At 37.3% G+C, this 16746-nt stretch overlaps 1 protein-coding gene across 1 annotated transcript in view; it reads right to left on the reverse strand.

Moving 5' to 3' along the window:
- Nucleotides 1–1951: 1951 nt before the first annotated feature.
- The window catches only part of LOC144251976 (rho GTPase-activating protein 24-like), an 88212-nt gene continuing 73417 nt past the window's right edge, over nt 1952–16746 (reverse strand). Inside the window, exon 3 of the mRNA XM_077794580.1 lies at nt 1952–2226. Coding sequence (XP_077650706.1) covers nt 1952–2226 — 275 coding nt within the window. The remainder of the gene's footprint in view (nt 2227–16746) is intronic.

The raw sequence follows: 16746 nt of genomic DNA on the forward strand, positions 1-16746 counted from the left end.
GGATAGTGGAACTACAGTCCCTTCCTCTTTCTTCTCTTTTGTGGCCCTTCCAGGAAGTGAGTGACTTTTCTTTGTCATACACACCCCCACCATAATGTGCTGCTTTACCATGAGCCATAAAACAATAGACCAACTGATGATGGATTGAAACTGGCAAAACTGTGAACCAAAAAAAACTTTTCCTCTTTTTAGGTTGGTTCCCTCCAGAATTTTGTCATAGTAATGAAAACCTAACACATCATTTAATTCACATTTTTCTAAAACTTTAAGTATGTGATACTTTATTATATAAATTCACCATTAATGAATTAACTGTACTCACTTTGGGAGAAAATAAATGAGTTGTCAATTTTTGTTATTATCAAAATTGTCATAAACAATTTTGCACTCAAAATTTTTGCACTTCACATATCTTATTTTTTTCTAGAAATGGAATTTCCTGCTTAAAAGGTCTTTGAATTATCAAATTATTTTAGAAAGATAAAGCAAATCTGGATTCTTGCCATTCGGGTGTCTACCTCAAGTGCGTATCTTGTCAGCACCAAGTATTGTCATTATTTAGAATTAGGGAGATTCTACACTTACAGTGATGCTTCCTTCATCTCATGTTTTCAAATATCTTCTTGTTTATACTGTTGAGCAGTATCTATTCACATCCTAATTCTACACTTTTTAAGATAAGTAATATTTAGTGTGGTGCTATGGTCTGAACATTTCTTCTATATAAATGCATGTGTTGGAAACTTATCATCATCCTGATGATATTAGGAAGTGGGAATTTCTAGGTGATTTAATCTTGATGGTAGAGCCTTCACGAATGGTACTAGCGACATTATCCAAGAGACTCCACAGAGCTACCTTATCCCTTCTACCATCTGAAGATTTAAGAGAAGGTGTCATTTATGGGGCAGACAGGAGGCCCTCAGCAGACATATCATTTGCTGGTATGTCTGAACATTCTAGCCTCCACAACTGTAAGAAATGAATTTCTGGTATTTATAAGTCACTCTGTTTGTGGCATTTTATTAGAGCAGCCTGAATGTGACAGTAGGCAATTTCTAACTTTTGAGTATAAAGATTATTCCTACCCACAAAATGCTAAACTGAGAATCTCTCCTAAGTAAACAACATAAAAATTGAAAATACTTATGTGATTGTATATCTCCTACAATAATATTTATAATAGTGAAAAAAGTCACAAGTAAATGTCCATTAATATTGAAGTGGTTATAAATAATATACCTGTAGAGTAAAATATTTGATTTTAGAAAAAGAGGCTTATATAAGTTGCTACTGATAAAATGTTAAGTAAAATATATTAGAATTAAAGGGCATTTAAAACTTTTAATATGGAAAAAATTCTGCTATATATGTTTAATAATGTTAGTTAAAAATCTTTTTTTTCTACTAAAATTTTAAAAGGAAAGAGAAGGAGGTAAATCATAAAATATTTAAAGTATTGATTGTTAACTTTTGGAGTTAGGGATGCTTTTTATTTTCTTTTTTGGAATTTCCATTATTTTGGGAGTTTCACCATGCTATACTTCTCCTAGTTTCCTTCTTAATCCATACTAGATTAACACATTTATTTTAAAACATCTGTTTATATCTTCATTAAAAATAGTTATTTTCAGTTACATTGCCAACAACCTAACCTCTACTTATCAGTTCTTTTAACATCCCTTAACTGAAAGAATTAAATGAAAACACCAAACAAGAGAGGAGTTCACTTTTTCAAAAGGAAAAGTTTCATTTAGCTTTAGTTTAGGACCAAATGAAAAGAACAAATAAAAATGTTTTAAGAAGGAGAAAAAAATGTGGAAGAGAAAGACATCTAAAGTGGCACATTTTTTTTTTTTACTTTGTAACTTAATAATAAGAAATCCAAACTGTGTGACCAAATAATTCATCTTTTAAATTCTTACCACACCAATTAAAGTTATGCTATAGCTTAGTGCATCCTTTCAGGGCAGCCTAATTTCTCAATAAAGGTCGGTTCGTACAACCTTGATGCATACCTGTCAAAAGATGGCTTCTCTCCACAATCGAAGGCATCCTGGAGCTCCTTGACAAGATTAGCTTGGCCTGGCAGGCGAAAGAGACCCTCTTCTTTCAGCCCCCTTTGTCGGATAAAGTCCACACACTGCTCCACCAGCATTGGAGCCAGACGGTTCCCATATCTCTTCTCGTAGCGGACAGTGTCTTCTAGTTTCTGTCCAAAAATACCTAGAAAAAATAAGGAATCACAGTGAATTTGAGTAATTTATCTCTTCATATTTTATTTCGTTTTAAAATTCAATATCCAGGAAAAACAAAGAGTAGCATGCTAGTGAGCACTGGACATTTGTATTTCACATTATTATACAACCAAATTCATGTTTAATTCTTCAAATGGAAATGCTTTTCCTAATGCTGCTCCTTTCTGCTGTACTCCATCTGTAGCTCAAAGCCATCATAGAAATACTAAGTTCAGGATATTCACTTTGAAGTAAGAACTATAATATACGTAATTTGAATTTGAGGGTTTCTTTTTCTTTGAGGAAGGGATTTAAAAGCTAAATGGAGAAATTTTTTGAATAGTCAAATTTGGCTTTGGTTACAGTTTTGTCTGTATGCTCAATTTGAATTTGTAGTTCAAACACTGTTCATTTCTCTTTTCTCTTTTTGTTTTTAATCAAGTTGTAATGCCATGACTGTAATTAAAGTGATAACACTAGGAAAAGAAAAACGGAATGTTCTGCCATATAAAATATTCCAGACAATGTTTACTCCTTACAACATTAAGCTATTAATTTATTTGGAAGGTGATAATTAAGTTATGAAGTGGTGAATACTAAAAGTGGTGAGGTGGAGTCATGGTGGTTTGCTCTGGCAGAGGATATGTTATCATTTACCTTGTCTGTAATAAAGAGCAGGCAGATTTTTAGTTTTATTGCTGACTTTAAAATATCTACAAACAAGGCATTCCTTGGTGTACGACCCTGGGACTGAACAGCCTGAGTATTCTACCCTTGGTATCCCATTAATAAAGAGACAATGCTTCTAAAATATATTAATAGTAGGCAGTAACTTTGCAAAGATGTTCAACTTGTGAGAAAAGGTGAGATGGGGGCAAATGTGTTACTTCAACTTTTCCCCATGAAATGAATATCATTAAATAGTTTTAATGATCTAATAAGTTTCATAAAAAGCGGAGAACAATAAATGCTATGTGTTGAAATTTGGAATCCTCCAAAATGTTTGGGAAATTATTTAACAGTCATTAGGTTAAGGATTTATAACAACTAGAGATGCTTTGCCTCTCCACCTATCAAATAATTTATTTATGGATTCAGGAATGCCAAACCATCATAGTCTAAGCAATAAAGACTTGCCACCAAAGGGAATGTTCTTAGCCTAGATAAATACAATAACAACAAACAAAATGGTTCTATACCTAGTATCAATCTAGTACTAGAGGAAGTCATATATATTTCTTTTAGGAAGCAAGGTTGAGTGACCTAATATTACTCAAGCACATACAAAACAGATTTTGTAAAGGACATTTTTTTTAAGGAAAGCAAAGATTAGACAAGGTAAAAGCTTTAATGAGCTTAACCTGTAGACTTTAGAATAAGCAGTTCCTTGATAATGGCATATCAAACATTATTCAGTAACTCAACAGCCTCACTCCTATTTTCTTTTGGCATCTCTACTTGAGAAGGTAGGAAAATAAATAACTTCTCCCACTTCTCCTACAGTGAGGTGATGTTAAGGAATGGTGCTGCCAAGAAGTATCATGGTACCTTTAGGAAGCTTATTTTACTTGGGGAATAGAAAGCCAGAATTGCCAATATCTCCCGTTTCCTGTCTTTCTTTCTTTCCTTCCTTCCTTCCTTAGTACTGAAGATTGAACCCAGGGGTGCTAAACCACTGAGCCACATCCTCAGCCCATTTTATTTTTTTATTTTGAGAGGCTGAGGCTGGCTTTGAACTTGTGATCCTTCTTCCTCAGCCTCCAGAGCCATTGGGATTACAGGCATGTGGCACTGCGCCCAGCCCTGTTTTTTGTTCTTAATGAGCTAAGAGTGGGAAAAGTATAACTTGAAGAGAAATCAAGATGTAGTTATCAAAAGAAAGGTAACAGGTTCTGGGTGGTAATAACAACAACTACTACAAAAAGCAAGGCAAGTATGAGATAAAGAGGTATCAACAAGAACTTTAGGAGGACCAGGAATTAGGGCATGTTTTCTCTCCAGGGTTTGGAATCATCACTTGGATACATATATTTTTATTCAACCTTTAATTGATATGTTAAAAACTATACATATCTGTGGGGTACCTTGTGAGGACTCAAAGCAAGTACACATTGTGTTAAGGCTTAAATAAGATTAAATGTATCTATTTCCTTAAACATTTATCACTTACTTTTAGTGAAAACATTGAAAGTCCTTTATTTTAGATTTTTGAAATGTACTGCACATTACTGTTACTATAGTCATCCTACCGTGCAACAGCACACCAGAACTTCTTGCTCCTAGCTAACTATAACATTGCAGCTATTGATTAACCTCTCTTCATCCCTCTGGTATAAACCATTCTATTCTCAACTTCCATGAGATCAACTCCTTTAGATTCCACTTGTGTGATCACAGGGTACTTGTTTATCTGTGTCCTGCTTATTTCACTTAACATAACAATCTTAACTTTCATCCATGTTGTCAAGGAAAGGATTTCATTCTTTTTATTGCTAAAAAGTATTCTGTGGTATATATTTACTACATTTTCTTTATCCATTCATTGGTCCATGGATGCTTAGTTTATTTCCATTTCTTGTCTATTGTTTACAATGCTGGAATAAACATGGAAGTACAGATGTCTCCTCAGCATACTGATTTCATTTCCTCTGAGTATATAAATACCAACAGAGGGAATGGTGGTAATTTGATTTTTTATTTTTTGAGGCACCTACTTATTGTTTTCCATAATGGCTGTACTAATTTACATTCCCACTGCCAGTGTACAAGGGTTTCCCTTTTCTCCATGTCCTCTTGTTATCTTTTGTCTTTTTGATGATAGCCATTCTTACTGAAGTGTAGTGTCTCATTGTGGTTTTGATTTGCATTTTCCAGATGACTAGTGATGTAGAGCATTTTATCACATACATGTTGGTAATTTGTATGTCTTCTCTTTAGGAATGTCTATTTGTGTCTATTGCCAAACTTTTAATGAGTTTTTTTTTCTATTTAGTTATCTGGGTTCCTTATATATTCTAGATATTAATATCTTTTCAAATATATAGTCAAATTGCAAATTTGCAAATATATTCTTCTATTCTATAGGCTGTTTCTTCACTCTAATTCCCTTTGCTGTGCAGGAACATTTTAGCTTGATGTAATCCCATTTATCTATTTTGCATTGTGGATCTTGTGCTTTTGAGGTCTTATCCAAAAAAATTCTTGCCTATTCCACTGCCCTAAAATGTTTTCCCCATGTTTTCTTCTTGAAGTTTGATAATTTTGGACCTCACATTTAAGTCTTCAAATGAATTTAATTTCATTTTTGTAGCTGATAAAAAATAGGGTCTAGTTTCATCCTTTTGCATACGGATATCCAATTTTCCCAGTCATCTTTATTTAAAATATTGTCCTTTCTCCAATGCAAGTTCTTAGTATTGAAAATCAGTTGGCTGTAGCTGTAAGGAATGACTCTTGGGCTCTCTATTGATCTTTGGTGTCTGTTTTATCCTAATACCATTCTGTATTGATTATTATAGCTATCTAGTATATTTTGAAGTTCTTTTTTCAATTATAACTGTCACTTTCTAGTAATTTATAATATTAGTAAATTCTTTAAATGAGTTAAATAGTTACCTTTATTATTCTTTTAAAAATGAGAATAGTTAAGCTCTACTTAGTTATACCATGAATGCCACCAGTAGTTCACCTGCATTTCTCTCAGGTAAAGTTCACAGCATCCCATGAGTTCACAGGACCCTTACTATAATTTCATAGCCAAGGAGCTTGAACTAGGAAACACACAGCTAGTAACTGGAGGGGCCAAGATTTGCTCATGGTGGTGGGATTTCAGAATCACACTGTAGTTATGTAATGGCTGAAGACAGTGATGGAGGAAGAATCCTGCCACTTTCTGGCTTTCTGATCTCAGCCCCTTCCCTCACTATGCTGAGAAAAGGTGAATTGAGGGAAAGATCAGAAGAAAAAAATGGAGAAGGAAAAATCTGTGGCACTTCTGTGAGCATGCTGCCCAAGGAAACAATTTATTTATGTAAAGCTGATGCCTATTTAGCAACAGTATATAGGAAAGGTAAAACATGTAGAGACTTTGCACATATGTTTAGAAATTCCCATGGAAAATTATAGCTTTCTTCTGTAGGATTGGTCTTACAAAAAATTAGTAAAGACTTTTAAGAGGTGTGTACTCCCAATTCTGAGGCCTTGCAAATAGAATGTGCCCAGAGTGTCTGGCTGGCAGTGGTAGGAATGGGTCAACCTCCTCCATAAGAATATCCTTTGTAAGGAAAGTTATTAATGGAGAAAAATGATTTTAAAAAACACTTTATTTAAAATTTTCTTTGAAGGAGCAGTGCAATTTCAAATTTTAAAATGAACAGAAAAGCCCAAAGGTCCTATGCTATCCCTAACTAGCAGCATGGGCAAAGGACACATTGATTAGTAGATTATTAGCAAAGTTATTCCCTGTGGTGTTGGTTATGCAAACAATCAAATTATGCCCATCTATCTTCCTGGTGAGGTTTCACACTCCCTGACAGTACTGTCCCTGGAATTTCTGGGTGACAAAGGTATGTCATGCATACTTCCCCTGAAAGCACATGGTGCCATAAAACATCAGCCAGGAAGTGACTTTTTGCTGGACTGAAAAAGTAAATCACACAGGTGAATTTATTATACCTGTGGGAAGCTCTTTCATCTGGAGTGTGTGAGACAAATTCCTAACACCTTCAGGATCTGTGAGACTTCTCCTTAACATATGATTCATGCACCCAATAGCTTGGGGCAGCCTGTCAGGTTAGAGAGTGTGATCAGGTTAATATATCCAAATTCCATCCTTTCTAAAAATAAATAAACAAATACAAAGCCAAATGTTCTTGGACACTCCATGCCCTGTAGGTACACAACAATACTCTTTGCTCCTTGATTCCTAGTTAAGCATAACTCTGGCTCCATATCACCATTTTCTATCCATTTGTAATCTATTATTATTTGACTGATTCTGTCATTCGACTAAGTGGCATTTTCTGACCATCACCAACAACTTCCTAATGGCCATATCACTGACAACCATGTTTGTGTTTTTTATTACTTTATGCCTCACTTCCCCTAAAACTCTCAATCTCACTCTTATTCCTGACACTTCCTATTTACATAGTTCTTGATTCTTAGAAGATCCCAGTCTCTTGCTTAATGATGAGACCAGTAGGATTGGTCTTGCAAAAAATTAGTAAGGACTTCTAAGAGATTAGTTAAGCTCTACTTAGTTAAGCTCTACCTAGTTTAAGGATTATCTAAATTCTCTCCCCAGCCTTATTTTCACTTCACCTTGTACAATTTCTCTCCTGAAGTCATTGAATCTCACAGCATATAAATTGTTCCCAGATTTGTATCTTAATTTGGGCTATTGTTATAATTTCTAACATTAGATTTCTAAATGTACATTAAACATTTCAAAAAGGACATAATTAAAACATTCTCATACATCAATGTTTTAAAACAAGCTAAGTCATTTTTTCTTTAAAATATTTTCTAATTCCTGCAGTCTCAATGTTGGTTATTGGTACCAACTGTCCACACACATCATTGCATTGCCATTTGAGAGTCAACCTAAATTCTTCTTCCTTTCATGCCATTTACATAACCATACTGTGTCAGTCAGCTTTTTCACCACTGTGACCAAAAGATCTGATCAGAACAATTTTAGGGGAGGAAAACTTTATTTGAGAACTTATGGCTTCAGAGTTCTCAGTTTCATTCTTCAGGGTCCGAGGTGAGACAGAACATCATGGCAGAAGAGTGTGGCAGAGGGAAGCAGCTCACATGGTGATCAGAAATCAGGGAGAGAGAGAGAGAGAGAGAGAGAGAGAGAGAGAGAGAGAGAGAGAGAGAGAAAGAGAAACTCTCCACTCTCTAGATACAAAATATATACCCAAGAGCCATGCCCCCAGTGGACCACTTCCTCCAGCCACACCTCACCTGCCTCCCATCAGGGATCAATCCACTGATTAGTTTAAGGCAATAACCCAATCATATCCCTTCTAACATGTGAGTTTGGGGGACTCCAAATCTAAATCATAACAGTTACCTACGAACTCCTGGCTGCCGCCTAAGTGATTAGATGATATTTTTTATATGAGTTTTTGAAGAACAGATATCTCAACCCAGAAAAATGCTGCCACACTGGCCTATCTTTGCAGCCAAACTCTTTCTTCATGAAATAAAGTTGCCATAATCTGATTTTGGCCATTAAATCAAGAAATGTTTAGGTAGCACCTGTTGTATGCCAAGTACTGTACCATATCCACTTTCATTTTTGCTGTATCCTCACAAACAACAGGTTCTCAAACTATACTGAACTATTTGTTGTTTTCTAAATAGAGCAGATCATGTCTTAATGTCCTGTTGGTGTAGGTAGCTCCTGCCTTCATGAATCAGACGAGGAAACCTCATCCAACTTACAACATCTCCTGTGTCAAGTCCTTACTGACATTCCCTCAATCCCCAGATCAGCTTCACATTTTTATTCTTTGATTTCTTAACACATTGTTTTGTAATTATTTATTTAGATGCCCATCTGTACTGGACTAGTCCTTCAATCTTCAAAAGAGAATTACTTGCTGGGCATATTGGCACATGCCTGTAATCCTAGTAGCTCGGGAGGCTGAGGTAGGAGGATTGCAAATTCAAAGCCAGCATCAGCAAAAGTGAGGTGGAAATACAAAATAGGGATGGGGATGTGGCTCAATATTTAAGTGCCCATGAATTCAATCCCTGGTATAAAAATATGGGGATTACTCTTCTACAGTTATTTTAATAAAATAATTATTATTTATATACTTATCATGATTATTATAAATAATATTAAAAAGTTATATACTCTAAGTCTGCCATATGAACTTCAGAGAAGTTTTGGTAAATTTCCCAAAGTACCACAGACACAGGCCTGAAATGGGGTTGCTCCAGGTCTAAAGAACTCCAGGGCTTATATAGGTAGAGGATCCCTTATCTGAGATGTTTGGAACCAGAAGTGTTTTAGATTTCAGATTTTGGAAGATTTTAGAGGATTTGCAGACATACATACATATATATATATATATATATATATATAAAATGTGATATCTTGTCAATGGTACCCAAGTCTAAGCACCAAATTCACCCATATTCCATTTACATTTTATAGTCATAGCCTGAGAATAATGTTATGCAATCTTTTCAGTAATTTTGTGCATTAAACAAAGTTTACATGGTGTAGAATTAGATTTTGTGTTCTCATGTTATGGATAATCATCCTGTACTCTATTTACCATAGGGAAGTCCTCTGGTTCATATCCCTGGAATTAATATAAAGATGGATGAGGCACAAGTACTCTGCAGATATTTGTGGAATAATGAATGCATAAAAACAAAACACTTTCATTTCCCCAACTTTAGAAAATAAGTGAAAAATTCTATTATAACATGAAACTCTTTAATAGTTCTTTGGTTCTGATGTTAATTTCTGTAAAAATCAAAAACTAAAAGAGTCCTGGGCTTACTGAGGAAAAGCCAGAAATTAAAAACTTCTTGGTTGTTGCTCAAATTCCCTGCTATTGATAATTATGTCTTTTTTTTTTTGTCCCTTCTTGTCTACAGATCACACATTGGCCATACCAGGAATTCACTTTGCTTTTCCTTCTACTGACCACAGCTCTGCCAGCAGGATAAATATTGGTTTCACCATGACTGTAAGAATTTTTAAAGAACATTCTCTCTTGGAAAATGCACAAGTCAAAATAAGACATCCTTTTTAGTACAGAAAATAAAAAAATAAAACCAGTTAAACCTCACTTTAGTCTGTTAACAGTTTTCTATGTGGCCAAAAAAACTTCTGTAAGTAGAAAAGATTTAATCCAAGCAGGAAAGAGTCATAATAACCAGGGAAATGGTTGGTAAAACTTTGACTCTTTTCATAAGCGGAATGGGGGAAAAAAAGGAAAAAAGGAAAGACCTGGAAAAATGAAGAAAAGTGTTATAAGATGAACATAGTGACCTAGTGGCCTAGGTTTGAGGCTAGTGGAGCAATTAGAGACAACATTTAACCTACCAAGCCAAGGGCCTCTCTTCTACAACCAGAAAAATAGATTCAAGGCTGCTAGGTGACCTGCCACACATCTCCAAAGAAGCAGATCTGGGTTATGAGTCTAGGTACATATAATTCTAACATCTTCTTTGTTCCACCCCGATGTCTTGGTTCAATTCAGACATGATCTCATAGGCATGCTGAGCATGCTTTCATGATCATATAGGAGAAAATCCAATTTCATGTTCTTCAGGTGAATCACTACCTTTCCAGATAAGCCTATGGTCAGTCTTTTGTTCATGGACACCTAGTATGTCATACAAAATTTGGTGTAGTGTTTTTCTCAAGCTAAGTAATTACTTGCTTATGTTTCTTTAACCTCAACAAATCTATAAATTCATAGATTTGTGGCAACCTGTTTTGTTTATCTTCTTAGCCCCAGCATCATTTGGTAGAAGTTCAACAAAACTTTGATATACAAATGAGCTAATTGTTAACTACATGGTTTAAAATTATATGAATTTGGATAGTAGCATTTTGTTGGACAAATCAATTTCCATAAATACAATTATAGCACAAACAGCCTACAATAAATATTAAAGAGAATGTTGGCCTTATCGACCACCACTATGAAGCTTCTATTTTAATTCATTAGTACCTATGGCTTAGCAGGAAAAGATAGATAATAATACTGTACATCAGGTGTTTGCTATCAATCTTGAATCCCTGATGGAATAGACCTATTGTTATACTCCACTTTGGGAGGAAAGAAACAAGTGTGTGTGTGTGTGTGTGCGCGCGCGTGAGCGCACTCGTGTGTGTATAGCCATGTGAGGTGCTAAAAGGATACAATGGCAAAAAGGCAGCCTATATGACATATAAGGGCTGGATAGTAAGGAACATTATTGATAAACAGAAATGTCTTGAGGAAGAAGTGAAAGCAAATGTTGAACAAAGGGTAAAATTTGGATGCACAAAGGAGGAGAAAGCAGAGGGGACAGAAAACAGATAAAGAGGTGGTGCAAGACGTGTGTAGGGAAAAACAGTAGGTCAGTCTGGGGAAATAGTGGATTCATACTTCAGGTAATAGTTGGAATTGGGTTAGCAGGTAGTGATTGTTAGGCAAAATAGAATTTCCTCCTTTGGGCATTTGGGGTTCATAAAAACTTTTTGAGCTGTGGATTGTTGCTTGACAACATGTTTTAGGACTACAAATTGAGCAATGCTTTATAAAATGGAGTGTGCATTGAAATAATTTGCCAAGAATACTGGTGGTAGATTGGACATGAGGATGAATGCTATCTTGAATAGTCACGGCTCAGGTTAAAGTTGCACGCATGAAACAATCAAGGCAGAGAGAACTAAGGCAAAGGAAATAGAAATGGGGCTCATAGAATGTAAGGAAGGATAAAGGAGTGATGCGTGAGCATTTGGTGACCATAGTGAATGAAAAGCCCCCAGGTAATTGATGACTTATCTCCAAGAAAGGGGCAACTCATGGGAAAACAATAAGATAAAGTCAGTTTAGAAATTTACTCTAGTTTTTCCAGGATCATAACAATCAAGCATTCTAGCCTATTATGGTTGAACCTAAGTATCCAAGACTCACAGTGTTATATATGTTCCCAGGTAACCAGAGCATAGAGTTTTCTCCTGATATGAGTCTTAAAGAGGTAATAAAAATTTAGAGTTTCATGTCCAATGGGGTAAAAAACACATCACAATTTTTCTCTCCCCGGAACACAAATGCAAATTACCACAATCCCCAGTTTCCTGCCTAATAGATGTTTCTTGGCTACTAGGGTTTGAAAACCACCGAGAAAGCATTTTTAGTGACCTTAATTAGTATCAGAACAAAGAAAGAGAGATGAAAAGGGCAATAAAGGACAGCAAAGGTCTCGGGAGAAAGGCACTCTGAGAAGTGAATTTTTTCAGCTTGCACAGCATGACAGCTCTGCTGTGACCAGGGAGGGCTCTGGAAACTTTACCCAACTCCACCCCCCATTCTGAGGGCATTTCTAAAGCTAGTAGAAATGTGGAATCACCTCTTGACTAAATGTATATATATATATCAGGAAAAACAGCTAACAGCTACATCAAAATTTTTCCCCTCTGGGCACTTTTCCTAGCTTCACACACTCTCTTTCCTGCTTTGCTCGAAACGACTTAAGCAGATGCAAGAGGAGTGCAGAAACCCAGGTCGACTTCTCTGAACACTTGAGCACCCAGAGGTTTTAATATAACACAAAAGACACACTCTTTTTAAGGATGACATGGTGTGGGAACCCAGGAACAAGAGGGAAGTTCATTCTTTTTAGCATCAAACCTTCAATGAAGATGAAATGTAAACCGCCTGCGTTTCATGCTCTGCCACCATGACATGTGAGTGCAGCACAGAAACCGCATGGCAGCCATACAGGGAGAGCAGCAGATGGGCACCTTCCTCCCCAAGCCCCACTGCAGAACTGCAGTCACAGCTGCAACCAAGGCACCAGACAGAGGCTGAAGGCTCCCTGCATCGTCTCTTTTTTTCTGGTTCTGACAGAAAGCAGAGTACAGATTGGTAAAGGAAGCACCTCTTAATCCCTGACTCGAATGCCGAACATTCCCCAAACTACTAAGACTACCGAGAAAGGAAAAACTTTAAAAATAGTCCCCTGGGAGATGATAGATGACAGCTCTTTCCTGTGCCTGTTGCCCTGTGCCAGCCCATGGGGATGCAGGCACTGGTATTTAAGGAAAATAGGAAGAGGAGAAGGGAACAGGGATTCCTGCAGACCTGCTGTACACTGAAGGAGGGAAGGTGAAAAAGGTAAAAAATGCCTTACTTTGTCCTTCAAAGTTAATTCAGAATTCCCAAACTTCTCATGCTACTGCTAAGATATATGGGAAAGAGATGAAAAGAGAAATGTCCTTCAAGCAATTAGTCCTTGAGTCTTTTCAATCTCTGTCATTGTCAAATTCTCTTTCAATGACACAGTCTGATAGTATCCATGAAATTCCCCAAACTCGATAAAACATAAGATAAAAACTTTGTATCTCATTTAATTTTCTGTGTAGATGTCAGAGAAATGTGATTCCTGAATTCCTTGCTGCTAACATATGACATGGTCATAGCCAGATCTTAACTACTTAAAGAGAAATGTTCAGAAGGTATCAGGGTCTCATTAATAAAAGTTTCTACTATATTTTGTATATTTGACTTTTCTTATTTTGCTGCCTTATCTTCTTGTTGGCTCCTAGGTAAGGAAGATTAACTAAAAGGTGGTAGATCAAAGAAAAAAGGGAGAACGTCATTAAACTCAGCTCCTGACTAAATTATTGGTTCACTAAGCTTCACATTAAGATTCTAATTACTTGGTTTCTATTTAAACAGCTCATTTTAAGGCAAAAGAAAGTTTTAAAATATTTTTATATGAAAACCTTTTCTTAAAACATTTCCTTGTACTTTTGCTGCACCTTTTAACCCTCTCAAACTCAGTCAATTCTGAAATGTCTCAGTTTCTTTGATTGATCATTAGTTGTTAGGATGGCCCACCCTGCTCTTGACAGCTCGTATCTTTGCACTTTACCAACGTCGTCTTATGAGGCATTTGGAAAGGCAAGGTGGTTCTTATTTCTAGCCAATATTAATTGATACAGTTGGAAGCCCCCTGAAAAGGGGTTACCACAGATAATCTGATTATCAAAATCATCTCAGCAGAGGAGACGAGGCAAACACAGGCAGCTAGAACCAAATCTAAAGTTGTGGGGCACAGAACAGGGATTTACAAGGGACCTGTCTCAAGAGGTCAGAATGGCTGCTTGATTTGGGTCTGAGAAGGGCCCAGGAGAGCTCTGGCCCCTCCTTTCAGGACAGTGAGTCCAGCTTGTTTAGTCCCCTGTCATTCAACGTGATCCTTATAGGACCACCGTTCTTTAAGCCACACCTACCCTGCCCACTCACAGACAGTAATAAACAGATCAATATGAGCCTTGAAAAATAAGTATAGGAAACACCCAAGTTACTCGCATACAGTTCTAAGCTCTTGCTTTCACAAATCCCATTTTATCTGAGCATAAACGGATTTACAGCATGAGAGAATATATGTTTATTTATGAAAAGAACATTAGCATATCATCTACCTACCTTTCCGAAAACTAAAACACCGTTTGATTCTTCTGTATGTGGCTTTAGGGATGAACGGAGTCGATGCTAAGGCACCTGAGGGGCGCACCCCAGAATTTCGGTCTTCAGGCATCATACAGGCCCCAAGTTCTGAGACCCGTTCAGGCTTCTTTAAAACCTGCCTCTGTGTGGAAACTCACAGCCACTCCTTCTCATGTTTGTTAGGTTTGAAGTGCTGATTCCTAGAACTCCAAGGTTTTGATCATCCAGGTCCTGGGTTAAGAATAAGTTACCAACTTGCCCTTACTCCTTTTTGGCAAAAAACAACAACAAACAAAACAAAACAAAAAACCCCTTCCTTTTCTTTTGCCTAATCCAAGGAGTTTTAAAGATAGTTTTTTTTTTTTTTCCAATATCTGCAGACATTCCAAAATGTCACAGGCAAATAACTGCAGCAAAGTATACCCCCATCCAAACAGCAGGGAGTGTTGTGTTTTGTTTTGTTTTATTAAGAACTATCTTCTCAGCTGGACTGAGATTCCTCTGGAAAGGTCAGCAAATAGCCCTGTGCAAGGGGAAAGAGGAACAATGACAAAAAAGGCCCCTCAGGAATACTTCAGGACAGTCCTTGTTGGCTCCTTTCATCTGAGCACAGAGGGAGGAAAATCATGGTACCTTCTCCAAAAAGCATTTCAGTGCATGAAATATCCCTCGCACAGAACTCCCCTGTTCCTTTTATAGCACCCCTCATCCTCTGATGCTCTCTGCAGGCTGCTCCCTTTTCCCTTCTGTCTTCCAGCTCCCCAAGGAATCACCATGTCAGAACAGTCCAGTGCCCATTCCAGGAGGCTCCTGGCTGTGCAGGGAGGCGGAGGCTTTGCAGGGAGCTTCTCCTCCCCCTCCTCCAGCTCCGTCTCCCCTTTTCTCAATGAGAGCTGGGCGGGCACTGGCAGGGCTGCGGCTGCCTCGTCACAGCTGTGGCTGCTGCTGCCTTCAGTGCCCGCTGGTCACATGTAGCAGGTGCAGTCACAACATGAGGGGAGGAGGGAAGCTGCCACACTGCAATGCAAATCGAATCGCACCCCTTTCCTCCTGTTTTGACTTTGCATTGACCTCTTGGCTGGGCTCCTGTCTTGTGCAGCAGCTCTACAGCTGGCTGGTTCAACCCTCCAGAAATCACAGAGCACCAAACTCTCCCTAGGGGTAAACCTTTCGATCCCTCTGTTCTACATGTATTTATTTTTTTCCTGCACAAGATTGACATCTTCTCAGATATTGTATGGTTAAATCAATTTGCAAGTGTGAGTGCTAATGTAAGGTGGATATCCTTAAAACACACATATTACATACATGTCTATGTATATCAGTGTCTATAAAATAAAATTAAATCCACTAGCTAAGAGTCTGTAGGTATAACCACAAAACAAGTCAACTTATGTATGTGTGCATACTAATACACAAATATAAATTTCTCTGGTTATGGTTTGAAAATCAATTCAAATTTCAACCTTCCCCCATGTTCCTGCATACAGCCTCTCTACCCAACCCCCACATTCACCAATCCTTTCAGTCCTACTCACTGAATAATTGACTTGTTGGGTTAATCATTCATCCACCTGGCTGTTCCATAAGCAGATTTGGAATGTTGGTGCTTTAACCCCAAATGACCCCCAAGGCCTCTTTTCTCCTGCCTGGGCATTCAATCAGAGCTTCTCAAAACTGAGGGGTGCTAACAAGTAACTCTCATTAATCACATCACTGCTCTTACTTGCAACCCAGGTGGGTGAGACTGTCATTTAGCAGGTCCAATAAGTGTAACTTGGTACCACTGAAGCAGATGCAGTGTTCACCTGAGAGTATCTGAACCCAAAGGAAAACCCAGGCACCTGTGCACTGGTGTGAAGAGAACACTTGTCACCACAAGATTTTGGAACTGGAATGGTAATACGATTTTTTTCCAGTATTCTTATGTCACTAAACTAAATTTTGATTGGAATTACTAAACTAAAATTTGATTGGAAACTAAAGGCAAGAGAAGTAAAACCAGATTTCTAAGATCACACAGCTGGCCTGTGTCTGAGCAAGTCCACACTGCCACTGAACTAAGCCCTGCCTCCACATACACTGATTATGCATCATGGAAGTTATTAAGAGAATATTAAAAGAATAATTTTACTTTATAGCCAGAACTTTAACTCAATTCTTTACATACTGAGACAGAAATATACAGAAGAAAAAACTAATTTTGTGAGTAGCTAAAGTATGTCTAAACATTAAGCTTTAATGAGCAATTAGTGGATTTTCACACTCCTCTGATCTTGGGCTAAGCACATCCAAGAACACTG

The sequence above is a fragment of the Urocitellus parryii genome, unplaced genomic scaffold (assembly GCF_045843805.1).
Source record: "Urocitellus parryii isolate mUroPar1 unplaced genomic scaffold, mUroPar1.hap1 Scaffold_345, whole genome shotgun sequence".
Classification (NCBI taxonomy): domain Eukaryota; kingdom Metazoa; phylum Chordata; class Mammalia; order Rodentia; family Sciuridae; genus Urocitellus; species Urocitellus parryii.